General features: G+C 39.8%; 1 protein-coding gene across 1 annotated transcript in view; it reads left to right on the plus strand.

Moving 5' to 3' along the window:
- The first annotated feature begins 1068 nt into the window (after nucleotides 1–1068).
- The window catches only part of SYNJ2 (synaptojanin 2), a 59542-nt gene continuing 33734 nt past the window's right edge, over nucleotides 1069–26876 (plus strand). Inside the window, exons 1-5 of the mRNA XM_010143607.1 lie at nucleotides 1069–1147; nucleotides 9991–10261; nucleotides 12705–12930; nucleotides 22671–22754; nucleotides 24571–24632. Of these exons, the coding sequence (XP_010141909.1) occupies nucleotides 1105–1147; nucleotides 9991–10261; nucleotides 12705–12930; nucleotides 22671–22754; nucleotides 24571–24632 (686 nt within the window). The 5' untranslated portion in view covers nucleotides 1069–1104. The remainder of the gene's footprint in view (nucleotides 1148–9990; nucleotides 10262–12704; nucleotides 12931–22670; nucleotides 22755–24570; nucleotides 24633–26876) is intronic.

Raw genomic sequence — 26876 nt, forward strand, 5'->3', positions numbered from 1 at the left:
CTTTCACTTCAAAATGTCAGTTTTAGATGCGATATTTATTTGTTTTCCATGCTTCTCACTGAGCTACTTGCCTCTTGCAGTTTATAAAGAGAAGTCTGTTTCTTTCTTTTCTCTTCTATGACCCATTGCAGGCAGTTCAGTTTGTCCTTTATATGCCCAGATGTTTCAGATTTTTTGAACTGCTTAAGTTTATTGAGGCATAAGATTGTACAGTATTAGCTGACCTGTAAAAGTACCCCATTGCTGTTTGTCTGTGGTTCAAGAGGTAAATGGATATTTGAGGGTCACAGCCTGTTTTCCTCATTCATGAAGCTAACCTCATTGGGAAACAGACACAAAACGCAGACTTATTCAGGAAGCACTTTGGTTTTACTTTAAAGTATCCAGTGACAAGTTCTGGCTTAATACCTAAATGTTTAGTCTGTGCCCATTGACCTAAGCTGTTGCAGAAATACACAAATCTAACATCAGCATCTGACCCTATATTTATGTATTTATTTATAATCAGCTAATTCTTACTTTAGTAAAATATAAGTTGAATTCCTCTTGAAATCAACATCTGATGTTGTGTCTACACCAAATTACATAGCCTTGCATAAAAAATTCCAATTCTGTCTGAAATTAACCTGTGAGAATCTGGAAGCAGAAATTTTTTGCACATCAAGAAAAGATATATTATGTCTTAGCTTATGAACAGACAAATTATTATTATTTTTGTTGTTATTTTAGAACAATGTGAAGTTTCCATGTGCCTGTGTGGATATTACTTCACTTATTCTGAAACTGATGTGGCATCTCTACCATAGAATAAGAACATTAGTAACAATCAAGTTGCTTGGAAGGGTATTGAGTGCCCTTCTTTCTTCTAGGGTGGTGTGTGGAGAGGCTATGCCACTGCGTTGTGATCACTGTGTTCTTACAGCATTTTAACCTACCTTTGTACTGTAGTTTTGTTTACTGAGCAAAATCAACTGGGAAGCATTGGTGTAGGCAATAGCAATCTGAAAATTTTATAAAGACTGGAAAACTAAGGTTTGCTGCTTTTTATTTTGTTTCTCAGCTCCAGAAGAGAAGGATGCAATTAAAGGACAGTATGAAAAACATATGGATGCTTATGGCTGCTTAGGAGAGCTTCAGCTTAAAAGTGGTGAGTGACCATCTATATAAAATGTCCAGACAATGCTAAAAGACATCAAGTGACTAAATTCATCCAGTTCTATAATTTGTGAAAGCTAATTGTGCCTTGTTACGTGCAGTCTGGGAAAGATCTATATTTTTTCTATGCTATGCCAAAAGCATATCACTAAATGATAGTTTTGCATTTTTTCTCGCTTTTGTTTTGTCTGATGTTCTTAGCCACCTGAAGATAATTGCAGTTTTTTTTACCTACCACGTTTGTCCAAGGCAAGCTATGATTCCTTACTTCTTTTCGAAAGATTGTGTTTAAACACTGATTAATCATGGTCATCTGAGTCTGCAGTACTACACATTGCCAGTGCTTGCTATAATGCCCAATTGCCTTTAATAGGGTAATTCACCTGGATAAGGATTTACGGAACCAGGCCTTTAACTTCAGCTAGTGTAGTGAGGAATATTCATTGTCATTGCTGTAAATTTCTGTACAGTTTGGCAACCTTGATTTAGCAAAGGACTTGCTATTACACTGCCTACAGGAATGTTAATGGAAATAGCATGCTTTAGGAAGAGAACTGCAGTCACTGATTTGAAGGTAATAGTACCTTACACAGCAGACTCGCATTAAACCAAAAAGCGCTGTGTGCTGCATTCCCATGGTCAGTAAGCCTTAATTTTGACTTGGAGGAATGACAAGACTCTTTTCCATCTAACTTGCTGCTTGGTCAAGGAATCTGCCAACAGCAGTTGTGGTGTGAACACTGGTGTATTTAGACCAGTAGATATAAGTGTATCTTTTTATAGCCCACTTACCTTTTTATGGCTCAAGTAATATGACTGGAGATTGATCTGAAGAGGCAACTGCAATTTGAAAAATTTCTGTGTCATAATTTAAAACTGTAGGTCCTTCTAGTCTTTCAAAATAAATGTGAGCTTTTTGTTTGTTTTGTTTCTTGTGGAGTTAATTAGGCATTTCTGTGGAGATTAATATAATTTTGTTAATGTAATTAAAAACAGAGGGCTTGTGATTACTTTTTGTGGGTACCTGGACCTGTTTTTCTTTACAGGAGTCTAATGAATCATCTCGTAATAAATAGTAAAGGGATGTAGCTATTGAATTCAAGTTCTTCAAGCTGTAGATGAGGGAGGGTAGTTGCTTGTATGTGATGGGAACTATGTTCTAGGCTGTATTTTTTCTCTTTTATTTTTGTTTTCCGTGTCCTTATTTCTCTGTTAACAACACCTGCTTAATTTCAGTGCCCTTAAAGTCTGAGATCTGAGCCTTTCTCACTGCACCTCTGTCTTGTTCTATCATTAAATTACAAATCCTGGTACAGGACTTCCTTTGGAAGGGATTGTTAAAAATTTATTGGTAGTTGGATAAAAGAGTTAACTACTGGAGGCAAACTTCTAGTTGTGATTGGTTGAAAAATCAGGAGGGTAATGGTAAGCAAAGGTAAGCAAATATGTTCAGCTGCTGAACGTGTACAAAAAAGCAGACGGTTGCATGTCTGCTATTTCTCCATTCAAGAGGTAGCCCAGGTTTTTCTTCACAGTCTCAGTTAGATCTTCCATCTTACATGTAGTTGAGTTCCATCCCTTTAGCTGTTCCTTACATAAAAGATTAGAGAGGAATGCAATGTAACTTTTTTCTTCTTTATAGAATGTGTTTTAGCAACTGCAAACAAGGCCATAATTGCAAGCTCTTCACTGAGCATCAATGATCCCATAGACTTTGCTGAGGAGTATCAGTATTTTTTTCTTACTACTGGAAACCTGCAGACCATAAGTAATAAATTAACTGAAAATATTTGTGAAAGTACATTCCACTGGGATATTAAAAGAGTATATTTGTAGAGCAGAAGGGGACAGTTTTATTCAAGGCATGAAAGATGTCTCTGAGCACTTTGATCTGTAAATACCAGTGCTTAGGAATCCAAATAAATCACATTGTATGCCTGCCAAAGTAGATCACGCTTTTCACACAAAAGCAGATGAAATATGTGAAACTAACTCACAAAGTTAATGTTTCCCACCACTAATAACATTCAGTTGTATGTACTTATGTCTGTTAACATCACTCAGTAAGCTCTTCTGCTTTCTTTTGTGAGATGGATGGGAGCAGAATGAATTGTACAGTGTTTCTGAGCTGTATCTCAGCCAAGATTTTGCTACCATAGAAGATCTAGCAGTGGCAAATGTATCTGAAGCAAAATGTTAAAAGAGCTGGCTTTGCCGTGTTTGGTTTGGGCACTGTGATGTCAGGAAGGGGTGCATATGTAAGGTAGTATTTTGACACCATCACCACATAGGTTGGTAAGTTTAATACAGCTGCTGTATTTGGGAGGCATTCTGAATTCATACTCTTGCTCTTGCACATATACAATGTGTTGTTGAAAGGAAGAAGTTTCAAAAACAAAAAGGACAACTAAGTACCTGTTTTGAATATTTTCTAATAATATAATTGTATTTAGGGAAAGGAGAAAGTATCTTTGAGACTAAGGCTGTAGTTCTGAAATTCTTTGTTCTTTTCATAATTCTGCTACAGATTTCCTCCAAGGTTTTCAGCTAGATGGTAAGAATCTGGTCCTCTGCTGTGTTCTGTCGCTAATTTTGAAGGCAGAAGAGAGGCTGGAATACCTTACAAATTGTTTTTCAGTGGACTGTAAAGCAAAGTGGATGTATGTATGGAATGGAGATGGAACAGGCTGAGGGAACATAAGGCAGTAGCATGACAGTGTTGGAATGAAGAAAGAGCAAAAACTGGAGCGAATTCATTTTTAAAAGGAAAAGTGAGTCTTGAGTGAAATATTTACAGTTAAGAGGGACAAAATAAGAATTTAATATTGCCTCCTTTTCACTGCAGCTCATAATAGCGACACTGAAGTCATCCCATGAACAATTGCCTTGAGTCATGTAGACAGGTTAAATACAGAAACCGTAGCTTATTGTGGTAGGGTGTGACGTACAAGAACTGCATTTCCTGTTCAGCTTGGATTATGGCAATTGATTTCACAAGAGCTTTTGGAAAAAATGGATGCAAGTTATTTTTATCTTGTTTCTGTGATGAATATTCTGCATCCTCTGCCTCCCTTGTGCGACCTATTGAAAGGACAGTCAGCACATAGCACTGTGAGCAAAACATTTCTTACGTTTCTTTGAAAGTGTTCTTTAAAGATGGTTGTGGTGATTTATAGCAAAATAATGGTCTTGGTCACAATGCATGAACACTTGTACTCATCTACCTGAGAGAAAAATTTGGTCCATAAGCTTTGAAAGGATTTTTTATCCTTTAGCCCTGTAGGTGGGTCTTGCTTTTTCATAGATGTTTTTAGGTGTTTCTGTGGAAAGCATGACCAGTAAGGAACGCTTCAGTTCTCTGCTCTAAAATAATCTGAGATTTCTTTAAAACGTTCCTGATTGCATCCCAAGAAAACAAGCGATGTTTCTACAATTGTGATATTCAGTTGCAGTTCTTATATTCTTACATCACTTTCAACTGTGTGTGAAGTTTAGAAAAGCTAATACCAAGCAGGGTTGTTCATTAGACTACTTGTAGAAGTTAAAAAAAAAATTGTTGTTTTCCGAGGTTGGGGGCCCAGTAAATGCTGCAGCTGATGTGGTTGTTGGTACAGAGTGAATTGTTAGAGCCAGACCTGAAGCCCTGATCACTTCACAGGAAAAAGTTTTACCTTTTTTTGAGATGCTTTTTATTGGCCTTATGCTGGCCCCATTCATCATGCACTTTGCAGCTGTCAGCTGAGTGTAAGGTGCTTTCTACTACTGTACTACCCATGAAATCAAGGGAACATTACCATAAATTTTCCACCCATTGTACTCCCATTAATTACTTTTTTGATGAGAACTGTTGGGCTCTTGTTTCAAGTCATAGGACTGGAGTTTGGCCTGTCCCCTTCTCTGCATAATGCAGGGAGCCTCCATTGACTGGCTGCAGTGGTAGTACTGGCAGGGCCACTGACATCACGGAATTGATTTAGTATTAATTCTCCCTTTGATCTTGAGGATGCACTGCCAGCATTTTAAAACTCAGCTTCCTGACTTACTTGAGCTTACAATTACGAAGTGACTGCTCATTTCATGGCTTTAGTTTTTTGGTGGTTTTTTTTTTCCCCCAAGTAGCTGTTGATGTTCTGGACAGATGAAACATTGAATGTTCAAATATCTTGAATACTGTTAAGCTCCTTTCAAAGATCATAACCCCTTAGTATGCTTCCCGATGCTGCTGCTGCTGCCAGGTGGATTTGACTAGGCTATCTGATGTCTTTTTGTTGTGATTGGTGTTAGTCTGGTACTTCAAGTGCTACTTGCATAAAAACAGTTTCACTGGAAACTTAAAAGGAGCGGTATTTTTAATATAATTACAGAGCTGGAAATGGTAGTGAGCTGCAGGTTTGAGATGTTAAGTTTGCAGGGGGTTAATGTAATAGTCTTGATTGTTCTAAGGGGAAATACCTCAATGGAATGTCTGAGTGTTTCAATTTGATCTATTTCAGTAAAGTTGTGATATTTTCAGTTTGCTCAGCAAAACTAATTAAATTTTTAAAAATCCTCTTTTTTTGTGCCATGGCTTCACAAATCCACCCACCATACGAAATTCCATGTTTTGTTGATAGCAGGATTTTTGTTTGTTTGTTTATTTGGTTTGGGTCTTTTTGTTGTTGTTGCCTTTTTTGGTTGGGTGGAGCATAGGGTGGGTGTAATAAACCAGGAATGCAGCTTCTTGCATTCTTTTATGAGATATACTGAATAATAATAAAGAATTGTTTAGGAATTAAATGAATTTTTCAGTAAATTCTTGTCAGCTAAGCATGTTATTTTCCTTGCAATGAATGAACAATTACCAAATAACTTTCTGCAATTTGTAGAAAGGGAGAAAATTGATTTTAGTTTTGCTTTTTATAAAAATTACTTCCTCCAGCAGCATCATCCATTCTAATTGAAGCAATTTAAGCAATTTCTGCCCTTAAATTTAAGTGCATTTGGGTAGTGTTGTGCCTGATACAGCTGTTTCCATGTTAAGTATGTATTTTCAACAGGAGAAATTATGGCTTGTTAACATAACAGGAAAGAAACCATGTGGAATTTTTAAACTTTAAATTGAGAAGTAAATGGTCTGATTTTTTACTTTGATATATCCATAATAATAATCAGGCTTTCAGTGAGCGGCGAGTAAGCAGAAGCATTTTTTCTGTGCCTTGTAATGTTAGATCTCTGCCATATTAGGTCCTGTTTGGATATTATTCCTTGGATGTTATTCCTTGGAATAGCATTTTCAGTCTGACAAAATGCCTAGGTGAAAACCTGAGTGGAGGTAGTGCAGTTATCATTTCCATCACAAACATGTCCAATGTAGTTATCAATATATTGAAAAACATTGGTAACCTTAGTTGAGGGTGAACAGTGTGAGGGAACGGTTTAGAGTTGAAAGAAGAGTTTCCCAGACATAAACTGATGTTGCTGGCAAAGAAGGGAAGACGGGGAAGGCTTTGTTTCACTGCGTAGAGCTGTATAGCTTAGTGGTGGGTAATTTCTTAGACTGTAATGGAGACATGATTAAAAGATGAATAGCAGAGTAGCATTAATTTTGCTGTGTGAGATTTTAAAAGAGTGAAAGGCTGACGCGATCCTTACCTCTGCTCAGGAGCTTGTGGCTGCATCTGTGCTGTGACTAAAAATGGGGTAGGGTGCACAGGCTTGGGCACTGTCAGTAGGATATTGTGATTAGCTTGCTTCTTGTGCAGGAGTGGCATAAGCATCGGGCCAAGATCTTCCTCCCACAGACAGTGCAGTGATAGCCCAGAGCTCATTCTCAGGCACACTCTCCAAATACCACCCGAGATGAAGGTGATGTCAGGGATGGGGCTTGAGACTTTTTTCCAAAGTTCACAGTCAGAGATTTGTGTTAAACTGGGGCTTGGGTGTTGTATGGTTTCTGCAAACTGGCTGTGTCATAGCATATCTTGAGTGATGTAAGCAAATCAGAGAGGTTGGAGTTGATCTGAAGACTACCTCAATTCACAGAGTAGCCTAGGAGGATAAAGCAGCAAAGCAAGCTAGTTTTATCGTAACTTAAATCTACTTGTCTCTTTTCTTCCTTTTTCTCCAGTTTTCTGGGATGTTAAGTGTGAACTTCTTTGCCAACCTGCCTCTGTTCAAAGGCATCATGAAAAGTGAATGAAGGCTGCTCCATAATTTGGAGTACTGTAAAGAGTCTTATCCAGTGTGTATAGAATTATAGGATGATTTGTGTCAGAAAGGACATTTAAAGATCATCTAGTCCAACCACCTTTTACTAGATCAGGTTGCTTAAAGCCTCATCTAGCCTGGCCTTGAAGACTTCCAGGAATGGGGCATCCACAGCTTCTCTGTTGCAGCATCTTACCATTCTCAGTGTAAAAAATTTCTTCCTTGTATTTGCTCTAAACCTACCTTCTTTCAGTTTAAAACTATTGCCCTTTTTCCTGTCGCTGGAGGACCTGGTAAAAAGTCTCTCTCCATCTCTCTTCTAAGCTCCCTTTATGTAAGGGTTGCAAAAAAGTCTCCCCAGAGCCACTGAACAACCCCAACTCTCTCATGTGGGGTTACCACGCAGTGGCAGGAAAGAGTACCCAGCTTCAGAAAAGCCGTGAATCTCCTGGTGCTTTGGGGACAATGCAGTAGCTTCTTAGCTGTGATTACTATTTTTTAGCTCATTAGCAAGTGATTGGAGGGAATAGAGATGCTGGACCTTTGCATATTAGATGTGTCTCCCATTTTGGTCGTGAGCGGTTGAGTGGAGGAGGTAGTAAAAAGAGTCTGGAGTCTCTGCTAAGGAAGAGCAAGTTCCTAGGTAAGACAGAACTGTAATTTTGATCGGCTTTTCTGTCATGCTGTATTCCTACTCGTTGCCTTCTTAAAGAATTGCTTTGTTTAGAACCAGTTGTTTTCCGCTGGTTACAAGCTTCTTGAAGGACGGAACCACAGATAACAAGCCCACCATTATTAAATTTTGGCTATTTTAATGTTGACTTTCTCATTCAATCTCTTCTGAACCCTCTAGGAAAGTTTAAGGTCATTGAAACCAATGAAAGTGCTTGTATTCTTTGTCTCGGTATCCCAGCCACAGCAGTCTGTCATGACTGGTTTTCTCTCCCTGAAGCTGACTGATAGTAAGGCATATTCGTAGTGTTTCTATACATTGCTTCCAAATCCTCATGAGTGAAGTGTACTTCGCGTTGGTTGGTTTTGCATCATTTCGCCAAAGTCACAGAAGCTATTAGCTACTCTGAGAGACAGCTGACTCCTCCTAACCCCTTTTGGAGGTGGGAAGACAGGATTTAGTCAGGTATGAACTACCATGGTGATAACTGATGTATCTCCTACTCTTAATCCTTTATAACTATGCACACTCATGCACAAAGGAGGAAAAAACTGACAGGTTTTATGTATTTCTAACCCTCTGCTGTGGTGTCATCTAGAGAAGTACAGAAGACGTACTTCTTAAAAACACTCAAGAAGAAGGAGAACACTGCATATCCTTGTTGCAGAAAGAAATGTGATGATCACAGTTTTTTAGTAAATACCACCTACACTGGCCTTTATGCAAAACTGGAGTCAGCAGGCAGAATGAATAAGATCTAATCTCCCACCTTGCTCAGCCATTCCAGTCCCACGTACCTACACAAATATTCTGGCCCTGCTGAAAACCACAAGTTTTTGTAGCCAGGCTGTGATCCGGAAGCAAAGACTCCCCTGATGGTGTTTCAGGAAAAAAAATTGTCGTATTAGAGCTGATCAGCGTTTTTGGACAGTAGGCCACCATGGAGAGTTGAAGAGTGATCCCGCAAAGTGTTTCCTTTTGCTGCCTGAAGCCATGCTGTCCCCAGTTGTCACTGTGCCCTTGCTATTTAGCTTTTTTTTGGCAGGTCAGCTGTTTCTCTATGCTAGAGCAATAAATGTTGGCTCATTTCCACCTCTTCTTACTAACTGGAGTGAATAGGATGACATTGTCTCCATTAGAGGTCAATTTAAGTGAATCAAACAGTTTCTTCCTAGCAAAACCAGTGTTTTCAGAACAACTGTTCTACTGTTTCTTAATTACTTTAGAATTTCAGAGAGAGTGAGCAGGGGTTGAAATCCTGCTGTATACAAGAGATCTGATTACAGTGGTGTTCTCAAGCTTCAAAATTTATCTTTTAGTTTTGGGGCATTGAAGTTCAACTTCATGATTTCACACTTTGCTTCACAGCCATGAGAGCTGGAATTCTTGTAGTGATAATCAAGGTTGTCATGTACCCTCTTTTATGCCATAGAACCCAAAATCTCAAGGTCTAGTAATACTGAAACATGATGAATGGCTGAACACACCCAGATTCAACTGAAACCAATGAGAAATCTGAATGCTTCATGTCTTTAGAATTCAAAAGTCAGTTGAAAAATCCATAGCAAGGAATACACTTTATCTCATAAATGACCAGTCTTCTACCTTTCCCTTCAGTCAAATCCAGTGAAAACTGTATGTTCTTTAGGGCAGTGAAATTTGATCTTCGAGTAGCGTCCCAACACCAAGCTCATTGCACTTTGTAAAGTGGTCAAAACATACTCTGATACAGCAATGGATGGGAATGTCTAAGTATAATGGAGTATTATGCAATTCCACTAACCTACCCGCAGTCAACAGGAATTCTGAAATGTGAACAAATGCAGTCGGTGTTCTTGTGTTTGTATTTGTTTTCTTCTGCAGCAAAGGTACTGGCCTCTGCTGGAGCCCTGTCAGCATTGCACATGACAGAACTGAAGCAAAACCTTGGCTTGTGTCTGCCTGTAACCGTTTTGTAACTATCTGTCACCTTCTAGGTAACACTCGGCTGCACTTTCTGGTCCTGGTGACAGGCTGTACGTCAGTGGGAAAAATCCTGGACACTGAAGTTTACAAAATTACTGCAACAGATTTCTGTCCTCTCCAGGAAGAAACCAAGGAAGAGGAGCGCGTTACTGCCTTGAAGAAAATACTGAACTCGGGGATGTTCTATTTCTGCTGGCCTAATGCAGGCTCAAACTTTGATCTGACTGTGCGGGCTCAGAAACAGGGTGATAACCACTATGAATCTGGTAACTTGTTCTTCTGGTTAGTACTGCATGTTATACCAAAGTCTTCTGTCATCCCCACCTGTGCCTTGTTGGTCAAACGTTCTTGGAGGGACATGAACTTTTGCGTTTCAAGTCACCTCCTTTCATTTCATTGTCCTGTTATTTTACAGGGCACGTGGCCTTAGTGAGCTCCTGGTAAACCTGGGTCAAACAAGTAACTTCTGTTTAATTAAAATTAATCTGATAGTCAAATGCAATTCTAATAATGACATACTGTGTTTTTAAGAAGGAAACACAAGATGTATTGCTCACACTACGAAAGCATGTCACTACATGTCATCCATAGTTTCCGTTGCAATTCTTTTTAATAATTTGCTTTAAAATTTTTCTAATAGAAACCTGCACTTGAACCATTGGTAAATTCCATCATCTGTGCTGAAGTATCTGCAGTTTCTAAAAGTGTCTGTGTTTAAAGTTGGTAGTTTAATGTTTCAATAACGTGCCCTAGTTTTTATGTTGAAAAAACATCAATATTAATATGTTTACAGCTCAGCATAAGTGTATGTTGCACAGAAGAAAACTCCTGTGATATACTGCTCTGTACTTCTTACTTTCTATTGCTTATAAAGCAAAGAAAAAGTATTTATTGTTGTGCCAAGTATTGGTTGAGTGGAAAAGAAAACACATGATGCTGGGTTTTGTCTTCTGTAGGTGGGCTCACCGTTGATGTAAGTCAGTTTGTTTGCTTTACAAGTTCTGGCAGAATACTTGAATTCCTATATCCTCATTTTTTTTCTTTTTAAACAAGAAGATAATCACACAGGAAGCTTAGCTGTACTGGAAATAAACAAGGGTTATATCATGTAGGTGGAAAATAGCCGACAGAGTTAAATGTGGGTGTGATGCTAGAATGTGACATAAGTCTTGCAGCCCAAAGTAGGTTAATATTAAATAAGCAAAAAAGATCATAATGAATGATAAATAAACACGAGAGAGCAGTTCATTCAGGCTAAATAATCTTTCTAGCTGTGATGTGATGTGACTGGTAAGATGTAGTGTTTTGAGTTTAGCTCAGAAGAGAGATGTAAAATTTTCTTTGAACTGTGCTAGTTATGCATCCCTCTCAAAAAAGCTTACCAAGCACGTCAGGTCAGACACGTGGCACAAATGAGCTGTGTTCCAATGATGAAAATCCTAAGTTAGCAGTATCCCTTAATAAAGAAACATCCTTTAAAGTGGCTCTTTTTAACTGCACTGTCTTTTGAAACTTTTCTTCTTGGGAGGTAAGTATTTGAACTTCCCTTCTTTGCTGCTTCTGGCTAATCTAGAAGTAGCCCTTGGAAGGGGTTCCGTTCTCCTGTATGTTGTGCAACAGGGATGGCTGGCGACAACGTCTCATTTAGGGATAAAGATGTTCCAGAGAAAATTTATCTTGAGACATTTATGTGACATGGGGGATTACAGACCAAACAACAGATTATTGAGAAAAGTAAACAATGGGATAAATATTTACATGATGAAAAGTGTCAGATGACCTCGATTCTAAGCAACACAATCTGCCTATTAAATGAACTGCAGCAACAAAAAAATTCTACTGGAATTTGTCTGAGTGGGACTTCCTCCATGAGTAGAGCTAGGAGAAGGAGGTGGAAGAGACACCAAAACCTGTTTTAGAAATGTTTTTTCCATTGTCTATTTAGTTTAAAAATGTAAGAAAGACTTGCACCTTTTTCAGAGAAATGCTGTACTCCAAAAGAACAATTCCTCAGGGGTTTCACTAGATGCAGTAACTGTCGTACAAATCTACTGTTGGGCAATAAATTATCATACAAGGGATTTTCTTGGCCCTCATTTGTGACTAAAGGCACATTTTGAAAAATTAAGTCAGGATAACCATAACAGAAGAGACTAGCATCACTGTTAACCAGACATGTTAGTTTTCAGTTGATCTTAAAATAAATTAAAAGTTAAAACAGACATTCCTTTCAATTTTAGTTGCACTTTTTGCAGTATCCCCATTGACTTGTAAGTCTAGTTTCTGCTTGGAAAAATTTTCCTGAAAATCCTGGTGGATTTTAAAATGGCTCTTCATCCTGTAATGTATGCAAAGGTCTGGACAGTACTGTTCAAAAAGTCATGAGCTTGACAGCAGTGTAATTTATGAAAAAGATTACTAAATGTAAATGTATTTCTGGAGCTGAAAGAGGTGACATTCCATCTGAATTTATAAGACAGAGGTACAAGTTAAAAGGACAACACCTTGGGGTAGCTGTGCTATCAAAGTTTGCCATGTTCTGTTCACTGTAGTAGTTCACAGGGATTTCTTCCTGATATTTCTGGTTTTGGATAAAGTAAAGATACAACAGAAAAGAGGTCATGAAGCATTAATTGCTTAAATTGGGGATTGTTTTAGGGTGGCACTCATGCCTGTCTGTCTTATTTTATTCAGTAATGTGTCTGTATGTTGATGAATCTTTCAGGAATCAGCTGTTGCATGTGCCCTTCAAACACTACCAGGTGAACTGCGCTGACTGGTTGCTGAAAGTGATCTGTGGTGTAGTGGACATTCGCACTGTTTATGCTTCCCACAAGAAGGCGAAAGCCTGCCTCATCTCTCGCATCAGCTGTGAGCGAGCTGGTGTCCGCTTTCACATTCGAGGGGTTAATGACGATGGACATGTGTCTAACTTCGTTGAGACAGAGCAGGTAAGCGGATGTATCCAATAGCTTTAAATAATTCAGTCCACTCAAGTTTAATTGGAGCAGGATTTCCAACAATAATTGAAGGAGTTCAGTGAGTGTTTTTTCCAATAATGTTTAAAAATTATTGCATGACAAATCTATTGATTCTTGTCCATTAGGTATTTCTTTTTCTCTTTTTCTGGCTTCTTCATGCACACAATTTTAACTAATACTTCTGATTTTTTCCTGAATGTGAAAGTCTGACCATTTGATATTATAGTGAAATACAGACATGGGTTTTTAAACCATTGAGAGCTCTGTGTGTCAATTCATTCAAAATCAATGTGTCTAACAGTAGGTTTCTAAATGCATGAAACTTGCTTAGAATTATCAGTCACGAGGCCCGTGTATTACACAAAGGAATGTTTTACATTCCAGAATAAATGTCACAGTTTTGTACATTTTGCATACATTTGAAAGTCTTTTTTTTTTCTAAAATTCATTGTGTTTCCCATGCTATAAAATGTTGGAATAGAACTATTTTGAAAGATTTTCTGTAAAGTAATGGTCTCTACACCTCAGTTCTTTCATTCAGGTATCTTTTGTTGTCCATACCACCAGGTTTGCTGGGCTAGCTGTTGAAAGTCCTATGCACGACAGTGGCATAACTGTCTGCACTGATGTAAAAGAATTTGGTTGGGGATACTGGGCGTTATTTTCCACAAAGACTAGAACTGAGATTTACTTTTGGCTCTAAGGAGGTCACTTAGAGTCATGTAAAAACTTAGTCATAAATATTCATGTTTCAAGTTACCACAGCATACTCCTGGAGAAACTGGCTGCTTGTGGCGTGGATGAATGCACACTTCACTGGATGAAAAACTGGTTGGATGGCCAAGTCCAAAAAGTGATGGTGAAGGGAGTTCAATCCAATTAGTGGCTGGTCACAAGTGGTGTTCCACAGGGCTTAGTACTAGGTGCTGTTCTCTTTAACATCTTTATCAATGATCTGGATGAGGGGATCAAGTGCACTCTCAGTTAGTTTGCAGATGACACCGAGCTGGTCAGAAGTGTTGGTTTGCTTGAGAGTATGGAGCCTCTACAGAGGGATCTGGACAGACTGGGGCCAGTGGTGTGAAGTTCATAAAGGCCAAGTGCTGAGTCCTTCATTTGGGTCACAACAACCCCCAGTGATGCTACAGGTTTGGGGAAGAGTGGCTGGACAGCTGCCTGTTGGAAAAGAACCTGGGGGTGTTGGTCGACAGCCAGCTGCGCATGAGCCAGCAGCATGCTCAGGTGGCCAAGAAGGCCAACAGCATCCTGGCTTGTATCAGCAATAGTGTGGCCAGCAGGAAGAGGGAAGTGTTTGTACCTCTGTACTCAGTACTGGTGAGACCACAGGTTGAGTACTTTGTTCAGTTTCAGGCCCCTCACAACAAGAAAGACATTGAGGTGCTGGAGCATGTGCAGAGAAGAGCAATGAAGCTGGTGAAGGATTTAGAGAACAAGTCCCATGAGGAGTGGCTGAGGGAACTGCAGTTGTTTAGCCTGGAGGCAGGGAGGCTGAGGGGTGACCTTATTGCCCCCTACAGGTGTCTGAAAGGAGGTTGTAGCGAGGTGGGGGTCGGCCTGTTCTCCCAAGTAAGGAGTGACAGGATGAGAGGAAATGGCCTCAATTTGTGCCAGGGCAGGTTTAGGTTGAATATTAGGAAAACTTTCTTCACCAAAGGGTTGTGAAGCGTTGGAACAGGCTGCCCAGGGAAATGATGGAGTCCCCATCCCTGGAGGTGTTTAGAAGACTTACAGATGTAATGCTGAGGGACATGATTTAGTGGTGACTTGGTAGTGCAGGGTGAATGGTTGGACTTGATGATCTTAAACATGATCCAACCAAAACAATTCTGTGATTCCTGACTGGTTTATGGGATTGAAACCATCAGTTCTTCATACAGTAAATTTTTCAGTTATAAGATGAGGATGATTAACTTCCTGCCTTGCAGGACTTTTACAGACCAGTGAGGACAACATATGTAGAAGGTAAGTAGTGTATTCTGTACTATGGTGAAGCAGAGCTCTCAGTGCTCAAATATATTGTTATAGCTGCCCAGCAAAGGAGCTGTATTCACTGAGATTCATGTTGTCTGTGACCAATAAAGGAAATGGAGAAAAATCACCATTTTCTCTGTCAGGCAAATTCCAATGCAACTCATTTTGAAAGAGGCTTTGCTTTATATTCCACTTTGCTTTGTGCGGGATTCTCTCCAGTGAGAAGAGTATGATGCAGTTTTTATACTACATGGTAAAAACCTTGCTTCCAGCTGTTGCTGAGACAAAATATATGGGTGAAATGCATTCAGCAGGTTTCCTTTGTTGACACAGCCAAGCAAAATAAGAGTCAGTTGGTTTTGTTACACAAGGTTTAGCTTACTACCTTGAAAGTGATCGAAAAACAGTGGACCCTGAAGAGTCTGAAATCTTCTGTGCCAGCTGAAATGAGTGCTTTCTTATCCAAGTATAATCACCTTTTGCTTTTTGAATAGAAGCAGTAATTACTATCAGTCAGAACCATTGTACAGAAATGGTATAAACAGTTTAGGTAAATGGCTGGTAGTAGTTTTCAACAAAGGACAAGCATTTGCTCCTAAAATATGGTGGTTTTCAAAGTCTTCTGATGGTTTTGTAGATCTTTTGTAGCATAGATTTTTTTATATATGTATGTACATGTCTATATATGTAGGTGCATATACAATGAAAGTAGATTGCTTAAGCGATGCTTATAAAGGAAGGCTGGTGAGACATGTCTACATGTCACAGTGATTGTAGCACAGAGATCCTTATGGTAGCTGTGTCATTACTTGTTCCAGAAGAGTTGTAGCTGTGTCACTGTAGGACTGTGCCTGACTGCTGAGGGTGGCATCCCTTCCTCCAAAGTGCCCATACTTTAGCACCAGTATTTCCTGATGGCATTGTGTGAGTGTAGCGGCTCACACAGTGCTGTCCTTTCCATTATCCTGCTGCACAAGGCAGGCTTTCCTATCTCTCCACTTTATCTTTTTTTCTTTTATCTCTCTCTAACCCTTTCCTCCTGGAATGGAGGAGGGACTGATCTGGAGAGAAAATTTGTCCTGTAATTTGGCCCTGCCTCAACCAAACTGGTGACAGTCGAAAATCCAGCAATGCTTGGCTACTTTCAAAAATTTTTCTAAGATGTTGCCTTGATGATGTAGCTTTAAGCTCTTCACCTGGTTCTGCCTAAGGACTCATGTACAGCTACCTTAGACTTGACAGTGCTGCGTTGCTCAGCAGAACATCTGGAGGAGTTGCATACTGATGTTTCCCAGTCTGCTGGTGAGGTTTTATCCCCAAGATATGCTCAAAGCATGAACGATGTCATACATGTGACTTTCTGCCCAGTGGTCATTGCTCTCATTGGGGATGTGGGTGGCTTTTTGCTCATGTCCCTCCCTTCCCTGGTTTGCCTGCATTTCCAGTAGGCTGGCCTGGCAGCTTTCCACTTAGTGTTCAGGCTTACACAAATTCTTCTTGTTGGATGCCAAACTCTTCCCTTGCAGTGCTTGGGTCTCTAATGTCAGCCTCTGAATTTTCTGCTTATAATTCTCTTCCTGTCTCTCTGCTTCAGAGCAACTGCAAGTCAAGTCCTGCAGCATCTGCATCTTTCTAGAAGGTCTATGAGTTCATTGGGACATGCAGATAGGTCTGCTCACCAAAAAGTGGAATTTTCCCCTGGAACTTGGGAACAAAAGAAGGGACATAGGACATTTAATAACTTGGTATAGTCTGCTATTATAGTTGAGTGCCTTTTCATGAGCATTAGTGCAAAGTGCATTACTCAGGATTTGAAGAATGTTCTCTTGCTGAAATGCAGAGGAAAGAAAATGCTAGGAAGGATTGTCAGCTTTCTTTCAGGTCAGTCTAACATTTGCGGCACTGCATTTAGCAGTTAACTAATTATGGGAAATAGTTCTGCTATCCTGCTTAGTAGTTGGGTCTGAAGAAACTCATTCTATCTGATTATGTTCCTGGGCTATATTATATTGCAAATGATTAGCATAAAAAATAAGATGGCCTTTGCATCCCAGCAGAAAACCTGAGGATTGGCTCCTGGTGAGTGGCTGAACAGTGCTTGGCTGATAATGATTCCTTTAGCTGGAGCTGGTCAGACTCTTCCAAGGAGCTGCTGTACTTTATTCCTCTTCAGCCAGGGGCTGCTGTGAGGTGGGAGGACTGAAGGCTTTTGAGTGTTTTGCAGATGGGTAAGCAAAAGCACAAGAGTGAAATGGTTACAGGGTGAAGGGCTCGAGTACATTGAAAATTATGAAAAGGGTTTGTAGTTTTAAAGGGTTGTGTGGTTTTGTTTGGGTTTTGTTTTTAAAGGAGAAGTGAAGGTTGCTGTTGCTAATGGTGATAAACACTAGTTTTACCAAGCTGCATATCCTAAGAAAGCAAAGTTGGCCTAACCACTGGGATGCCTGAGATCCAGTTCAAGCTGGCATCCACTTCCCATTAGGAAGGAAGAGTCCTAGAATAAACTCTCCTACGTTCATAGTAGACTACTGACTAATCGCCTGTGAGGTAATATCTTGGCTGAAAAACATTTTGTTTCCATTTGCTGCATCCTGAACAGTATAATGGCATGTTGGCTGTGTGCTTTTATGGATAAAGAGCACCCCAGGATTCTGAAAAGCCAGGACTTTTCCCCCCTTTGTAGGAATTACTTCTAACATTTTTCTGTTTTTAGAAGAGGGAGAAACAATTAGTCTTATCTCCAGGCAGCTCTTTTATGCATAGATGGTATGCTTTTGTCTCCCACTGAGTTAGCCTTGTGGCATTTTAGCTCTGCAATGAGTCATTTTTTGTGGGCTCGCTTAACTGCTGTGACTCACAGGGTTTGAGAAGAGGGGGGAAAGTTAAATATCTCACTTCACTTTTGCTTTTCAAAAAAATAAAAGCTACTAGTAGATCTTTCAGCTATTCGATCACTTGGCTTGCATCTTTACAAAGAAAAAAGAAAAAATGGTATGAGACAGTTAAAGTAAAACAAAATATGAAGGAAGGAGAGAAAAGAGGGCTTTTTTGAAATCCCCCTACTGGGTACTTCCAGATTTGCTGCCAGTATTTTGTAATGGGATGGTAGCCCTTTCTACTTCCAGTGTTGCATTTAATCCTCAAGTAGTTTTAAAATCAGTCTCTATTTCCCAGTGACAGTTTAAAAGTTCCCTTTCAACCTTCCTTATTCTCCTAGTAAACCCTTAAAGTTGAAAGTGTATTGCATTCTTTTGATTCTTTTCTGCTGTTAGCGTTGAGAAACAAGCATGCTTTCTTCATTTAGTTTGTGTGCCTGTCACTGTTTACATTTCAGCTCCTCCCCCAGTTATCCTCCAAAGAGCCGTGCTAAACTTTTCATATCTTAATATAGGACTTAAAGGGAACAACTCTAATTTACGAAAGATAAATGAATAGTTTCGGTTGTTTTCAGCTTCATGGAACTGTTCAATGAAGAAAATTGAAACCTTGACAAGACATTAAAAGAAAATGGCGTGAATTTGTATCAACCTTCCCTTTTTTCCAGTTTAAGAAAAAAATACAGGGCATGGATTAAGAAAAATGATCCTTGTTTTGCAATAACTTCTAGACCATGTTGGATAGCTCTCCAGGAGAGGAATGGATGCAATCATGTGGTTAATTTATTTTCTGGATCAAGTTTTAGTATGGCCCTGGTGGGGCTAAGAGGATTATTTTGGCAAGTATATCCTTGGATCCCGTGGTCTGAGCTAAAGGGACTCACGATGAGGTATGTTTAGGCCATCTGTTATCCATCGTCTTTTGTGGGTTGTGTGGCAGAGCTGGGGATCCCAGAACAAGCCATATGAGTATCCATTTCATCGTGGACTGTGTCTCTGTGTTCCTCTTGAGTCCGTAATGAATTTTGCTGTTTGAAGTTGTGACTGGATAATTATTTCCTTCTAATGAAGCTGAGTGAAGGACATTAGTGAATAAATTATTCCAGGTGATGAATGGGCAACAGCATGCAAGGATTAGAACAGCAGCTGGTTGATGCAGATGTTTGCTTCTTGTTCAGAAGCAGTACCAGTTTGCCTCTTGCTCAGAAACTTGCTAGTAGTAACTGTGCATGAAGCTTGTGTTGCCAGGAAAGGTCCTGGATCACAGAATCAAGGTCTGGCCCTGTGCAGCAGAAGAAAAAGATTGAGAAACATCCTCTTGAACTCAGCACTACGACTCTGATCCTGGAGTCGGAGAAAGAGACCACAAAATAAGTTTAAGACAACAGTTGATAGAAAATCATGGTGAATTCTAATACCAGAGGTCAGAGGGCAAACAATCTGTTATCAAGGTAAAGAGGTCCTCCAAATGGGTTAAATGTCCAGTTGCTATTGTGTTGTCTGATTGGAAACTGCGGGCAACATGTCTGAAAATCCATCCACCTAACTGGATTGGATTGTTCTATGGGCCAGACCCTTTGAGATTAATGAAGTAGTTAATCCTCAAGTGTTTTAAGGATTTCGTAGCAATGAACATTCTCCTGGGTCAAGTGAGCAACAGCTTGCTGTCACTTTTGAGCTAAGACAAAAGGTAAGACTGCACAATAGCTTTATGGAGCCCCAAACCAAAGATTTAGGAGTATATAGCAACCCTAAGGATAAAGTGTTGTCCAAAATGTAACTGACTGTTGTTGAGTTTTTAGAAGAAAATGGCTGTGATTTTTCTTGGATGTATTTCTTGTCCATGAGTTAAGGAAAACAAAGGGTAAGAAAATTCTGGAAATAAAGGACTGTTTTTGAATTTCTTTCCTTAAAGAATTGTTCATCTTTTGTGTAGCGCCTTAGAATAAGACAAATGGACCTGCTAGAAGACAGAGTAATAAAATAAAAACTAGAATGGCAAAAAAGTGGGACAGATATGTGCTTGTATAAAACATGACATTCTCTCATTCATTAAAAACACTAGGGTTTTTTCCAACTCACTGGCAGCTGGGAAGAAAATAATTTTGGATTCATCTGGGTCACGAGAATGAGGAGAGGGAATTGTGAAAGATCACATAATGGCTCCAGAGAATGGAAATATGAGTCCTGTAAGTGAAAAGAGGAAAAAAAAGTGCTAATATGAACAACTTTCTTGTGAATAACTGTGTTGGAGAGGTCATATTCTCAGTTCAAAAACCTCATCTGAATTTCTGATCTCTAATGCTCAGAAATGTCCGTTTCTTCAGAATGCCCCATCATCATAAGGAGTTCTATATTAGACTTCCTCCTGACAGAGGAACCCCAGTTCTTTGCATCAGGGTGTGGGCAGCCTGTTTAGATCACAGGAACGATCCCCTAATAATTTGAATTTTGTTGTTGTTGTTCAGTTCTCCAAAGGTCAGGAAAAAACCCAGAAGAGGTAATGCGTGAAAACCAGTCAAGAGGAAATGTGAATGATAGTAGTTACAAATACTTGTTAGCTCTTATGATGTTGAGTCACTAGAAGTGGAAATACGAGCATCTGTTAATGTGGTTTGGCCAGTATTTTTCTTCCATATTTGGGATAAAGAAGGCAGGTTGTGTATGCATGGTCTATAACGATGACATGCTTCCCATTTAAACTGTAGCTCAGGAGGATGTTAAGCTGCAGGTATTAAAATTAAAATTATTATTATCTTTTCATCAGTGGGTCTAGAGAATTTGCAGCTGGAAATTCTAAAAGAGCTAGCCAAAGAGGTACCTGTGCTGTCAGTTTTTCAGTTAGTTATGGAAACAGGGATGATCCAGAAGATTGCGAAGAAAACTTATGCTCTGTAGCAAGCTGTTTCAACTTGTACTTCATAAAAAGCTTTGTGTGTATTCCTCATCAGTGGATGTTTCCTTTCAACTCAGTCGTTGCTAAGGTGATAATTGTTGTCAAATTCTGAAGTGAGCCAGTCCTGACTCTTTTTTTTTTTTTGCATAGATTAAGGACCTGATCCTCATTTAGTATGAGTCGGGATAATGGTGGGGCTGTCAGTGGAGCTACGCAAATTTGCTTTACCATAGAATTAGCGCTTCTGGATCCATCAGTGAGTGAAAAGATGATTCAGTGTTTAGAAGTCACTGACTCAGCTTGGTATGACCTGTCTCAGGAAAGAAGGTGGGCCTGCTCACTCCTGTAGCCCAACCGCAGGGCGAACTCTTCTGAGCACAGAAGTGCAAAGACACCAGTGTGTTGCCATGGTAATTAGCTCCTGGAGTCAGGTACCAGCAATGATTAGAAAACTTTACTGGGAGAGAGTGTTAGAGCCATGTTACTCAAACTATGAAGCAGGTCTCACAAGAAAGCTCTGAGCAACCACCTCTCTTGCAAAGGGTTGTGTGTGTGCTAGGATGTGATGCAACAGGTTTCTTAATTCATTGGTGTGAGGCTAAAAGCATCAAAACGTACAGATTTGCACTACATCTGGGCTAGCCATCATTCTAACACTGACATTGTGTCCCTGACAAGGCCACTGAAATCTTTAATCTTAGAGAAATGGGGATAGTGCTCTGCAAAAATAATTTAAAGATGAGTAAGATAAAACTGGTGGCAGAATATTTAAATACTCCCACCTCTCTGATGTAGCTATATTTCTTCTTCTCACATGTGTAGCTCTAAAAATTGTGCATTGGTAGTAATCATGAATATGAGAGGTCAAGGTAAATGAAGGCACTTCCCTGAGCCAGCCAGCCAGCACATGCAAAAGCACAAGGCTCATTAAAGCTGTAGAGTAACCCATTTTCATGTTCTTTTCTATTTTGGGAGCCGCTAGCCAGCTGGCAGCAGTTGTGCTAAATTATATGATGCGGTTACAGAAGCAGCTACCTGGATGACCTGGATACCATTTCTCGGTAGGGCTGCAGAAGAGTCATTGTCATGCATGAGAGAACGGAGATGTTTATCCTGTGTATCATGTATTACCCGTGGAAACCAGCCAGGATTCCAATGCTAAGTATAGGCCAGGGGAGTGAGCTGGGCTTTGCACAGTTGCTCTGTGGTCAGACTGAATCTGAAGATAGTACCTTTTGTGCTAAGTTAACATATAGTGTAATGCTTTGCTCCGGGTCTGGTGGAGGGGGAAGGCAAGTAGATTTACATAGATTTGTTTCAAAATCAGCTTGTTAGCAGTGATTATAAGAACAAATGGAAGTGTTTGAGGTCTGGTTAGAGAAGGAAATGGGGAGTTTGGAGCCTCTCACTGTATCTCAGAAAGGGAGTGGTGAACCTGCTGGTTTCCCTGAGATTTATTTGGACACTGACAAGGCACAACATGCAGTGAAATAAGAAATAGTGAGTAAAGCAAGTGATAAGCTTATCCCACACCTGGCATTACCCATCATTGGTCACAAGGAGCAATGACATTTTGCACAGTTAAATTCTGAGAGACAGAGTATATGGCTGATCTTCCTGAGTGTCTCCACCAGTAGATTAAATCTATCTTTATTGTGGATGAAAGATTTCTTCCTTCTTGACAGTGGTGGTGTTTTAAATTTTCTCCTATTTCTGGTGAGTAACGAATTGAATCTGCTGTGATGACATGAAAGCAAATATGTTGTACTTTGTTCCACCGCTTGTGAGACTATGGAAAAGTGGCTGAGCAGTAAGTGGATACAGTGAGATACATGGTTTACTTTTTTTACCCTTTGAGTTCAGTTTCTTAAACTGTCACCCGATGGAAGGGTCACAGACCAATTGGTCTAACTGCAGAACTCCTTCCCTGTATTTTATTTTTGCAGGCGATTTACTTGGATGATGACATCTCTTCCTTTGTGCAGATCAGAGGTTCTGTTCCACTGTTTTGGGAGCAGACGGGGCTTCAGGTAAACAAACAATCAAAAAGCCTACCTTGCTTCTGTCTCTGCTACTTATAGTTTAGAACTTATATGAAATGTAATTGTTTTTTTTACATGAGGTGTAAAGCTCATTCTATGAAAATGCTGAGCTCTTTCATTTTAGGTTTACCTTGCAGGAAATTTTGTGTGTTTAGGTAAACAGAATTAAACCATGCAAATAGCTGTAGTTATGTTTAACATTTTCATGTGTTCGTGTGCCTCTACAGGGAACAATTTGTAGGGGACTGTGTCCTAATGTCCACAGCCGAAGCTTAAAGCAGTATCTTTATAACATTTTTAGTTTGATTTGGGATAACCTCTCCTGAAATGTCTGGTTGGCTCGATAATACTGATCTCCACAATGAAGCTGGAATATCTAGGGATACCAGGAACATTATAGGAGCACGTTACCTTGATACAAAGAATAATCTCTGGATGGTGTGTTTGCTGAATTTCAGTCAAAAGGGAGATGATGATCTAATCTGATCTTCTGCAAGGCAGAGATCTAGGGTGTCATTAGGAGATTATGACATCAAGCTTAGTGGATTACCTATGGTCTGTGACTTACAGTTTATGGACAGTTAAAAACTCAAATAAGAATTGTCCTAACACTTTTTGCATTCTCTTAACAGAAGGATAAGAACTGGAATGAATATGCATATATATGCATATATGTTAGTAGAGAGAATACATAGTAATATACATCGATATACATAGCTTTTTAAGATACTTTAAAGGTTATTCAATACTTTCTTATCATTAAATCTAGCTGCTGGGTACCATTCAGAACTACTGGATTCAGTGCAAAAGGAAGGTGATTAAAAGATCTGTGGTGTTGTTTGTTAGCACCATCCAGTGCAATACTTGTTTCTTTTTATAAAGCAGGTCTGCCAGTATGGTTGTGCACGTGTGCTGCCCATGGTGTGGCTGTATTGAGCACTGTTATCCCATATGTTATGGAGACAGAGAGCTTCTCCCCAAGTACTTTTGGCTAGTGGGCAGCATGCCTAGTTAAACAGAATTTTCAGCTTTTTAGAAGGGACACAGCTTAGCGGGTTTTTTGTATTAGATTATGCAGTTTTCATTTGTATTGGTGAATACTCAAAACTCTTTCCATGGATATGAGTGTGCTGGCACTGGTGTTAGAAAGAATTGCAGAAACCAAGCTCCTGAAAAACAAAGGAAGATGACGAAGTACAGGAAACTAGGCATATGTAAATAATTGGTTGTAGTTTTTGGAGAGGAAAAAAGCCCTCCACATACTGTAATAACAGCAGCTAGCATAAAAAAGGAGCTCGAGGCTACTGTTGTTGACATCCATATTAAAAGTCTGATTAGATTGATGGCACGGGATTTCATCCTTTTTATTTTCGAAGGACTGTTCTGATACCTTTATGTTTCTGTAAATAATGAAAGATGAGAGAACTCAGGGCACACAACCCGTGGAGCTGGCATAACTGCAGCCTTTTCTACTGAGGGAAGGGCAGGAAGAATGCTGGGCACACAGCATACTCATGCGAGGCAGTGTGAGGTATTGGTTAGAGGAAGCTGGCAAAGGGATGTGATTTGTTTGGCCTTTCAAAGATGTGTAGGTATCCCTTTGCTTAATGATAATTGTAATTGTGAATGTTGTTGTGTAATAAAAGCTGTGGCTTTTGTATTAAGGATATTACGTGTGTGGGTGTGGCTGTTAGAGGTAAAGAGATGTTTTTCTCTGAACGGAAAAGGGAGACATCTAGTGATTTAGAACTCTAGCAGGTTAAGTTATTTCTCTCTTTCTTTTCCTTCCAATATTTTGTTTTAGGTGGGTTCTCATCATCTAAGGCTTAACAGAGGTCTGGAAGCTAATGCTCCTGCCTTTGACAGGTAAGCTTCAATCCACTTCAATGATAACACAGCAGCCTGGCATTTAACCAACATTCCACAACCTCCTGCTTTCCTAGTAAATCCTGAGAGATGTGAAATTTCTCTCAGATGATGTAGCTAATCCCCTGGGTGTTGTGGATTATTAAGTGGGTTTACTTAATTTATTCACTGATTATTTTGTGTTTTCCTTTCTGTTTTCAATGGTAATTGAATTAATTTGGTCTCCTGGCTTGTTTCTATAAAAGCTAAGAAATAATGAATGGTATGCAAAAGGAAGGTCTGTGTAACCCTTTGTGAGCCAACAAATGTGAATTTACACTTAAGGTACACAGAACCTGTGTTCTTTACTGCTGTAACCCAGGTAATTAAAAAGTAAATACTTCTTCCCTGTGGAAACTTATTGTGATATTTAGCACTTGACCTCTACCGTCAAGGGTCCATTTATGCACTTTACTCTGATACAGAAGATGCAAAATGTCCGCTTTATTGATTAACACAGAGGGCTATGTATCTCTACTAAGCCCCGCCCATCGTGGGTGGTTACTGCATTCCTGTAACGTAAGCACGTAAGCACGTAATCTTCCGACCGTCCATACTGCCACCCAGCGTCCATAACAGTGTACTGCAACACTTCCCCTCCATGTTGGATTTTTTTTCCTTTTTACTGCTATACAGAAATAACTGTCTTACTGTATGATGCTATCGTGCTGATGGCTTTTCTAGTTTATTCAAAGACTGGCTTGTAAATCTTTTTAAACGATTAAGGCTCTGCTTGTCAGCTGGAAACTGTAAAAAAAAAAAAAAAAAACCATGCATTAATTTGATTCCTTTGAATGTCTGACTCTGTAGTACTATCCTTTAAGGGCAAACTATAAGGCTTGTGGTGTAACCTAAAAACTAAAAAAAAAAAAAAAAAGCCATGCATTAATTTGATTCCTTTGAATGTCTGACTCTGTAGTACTATCCTTTAAGGGCAAACTCCCATGGATATCAGTGGGAACCTTGCCTGAAAAGGACATGAAGCATTTGGCCTGTGGGAAATTTTCAACTTGTAAGTGCCAGGTTATGTGATTAATTTCTCTTTTGGTTTGGTTTTGACGAATCGGAATTTGTCTTGATTTTGTGTAAGGCCTCTTAATTCCTTGATTTCATTCACTGCAACTGTTAGCAAACAGACTGCTAATAGTTGCGTAGCACTGAAGGTGCCAAACAGGGATTAGAATCTAAAGAGACTGTGCCCCGTAGCAGTCCCTGCTCTGAAGCCTACATTCTCCAAGCTTTTTAAGACTTTTAAATGCTGCTGAATTCAAATGCCTTTGAGACTCCTTGTCTTATGGTCATGTGATGTCATGATAACTTGCCCTGCCAGTGTTCCTGAAGCTCTATCTTAGAGGTTTGTGCTCCACACCTTATATAAGAAGATGACAGCTTCTTCAGCATCCTCTTGTGTTGACTCTGATGCAACTGATGAATAGCTTTCTTGTAAGAAACATGAACACTATTCTTCTTGCCCTTGTGCACAGAAAGAAAAGCCTTTAGGTTAGATGAAGTTAGGGATCTCTCTGCCTGCAGATCTGCAAAAGACAGTCCTTTGGCAACAAGCAAGGCATAAGCAACTGCTTATATTGAAAAAGACACTGAAACTTAACAACTTACTACAGCTTTTCTGAGAGTGTTAGAGTGGATTTAGCCTCTTTCATTTGAACATCTCATAGGTTAATGTGTGTCATGGGTTAGGGCTGGGCCGGCCACTAGGCAAATGACAGATGCTCGCTATTACCTCCTCTCCCTTCCCAAAGGGAAGAGAAAGGGAATAAGGGAGAGAGACCTACGGTTTGGAAAAGAAAACTAGAACTGCTTTAATGAAAATAATAATAATGAAATTAAATATATACAAATATATACAATGCCAATACTGAACCCTGCCCCCCCCTCATGGCAACCATGTCACCATCACCATGATGCTGTGGGCAGACACCGGGGAGGGTCCAGACTGGACTCTGTGGCAGATAGGAACCAGGTGTAGGAGCTGGATTCAGGAATGCACGGATTAGGATTGAAGGCAGAATGGACAGAGTTCTCCTCAGATGCCAGCCATTGAAGAAGACAGATTGACCCTTGTGATCCCTCAGCTTTATACCGAATATGACATCTATGGGATGGAAGACCTGGCTGGTCAGTTCAGGGTCACCTGTCCTGTCCGCTGCTCCCCGCAGGGGCAGCCTCTCACTTGGTGCACCCCCC

Source organism: Buceros rhinoceros, unplaced genomic scaffold (genome assembly GCF_000710305.1).
Source record: "Buceros rhinoceros silvestris isolate BGI_N320 unplaced genomic scaffold, ASM71030v1 scaffold6359, whole genome shotgun sequence".
Classification (NCBI taxonomy): domain Eukaryota; kingdom Metazoa; phylum Chordata; class Aves; order Bucerotiformes; family Bucerotidae; genus Buceros; species Buceros rhinoceros.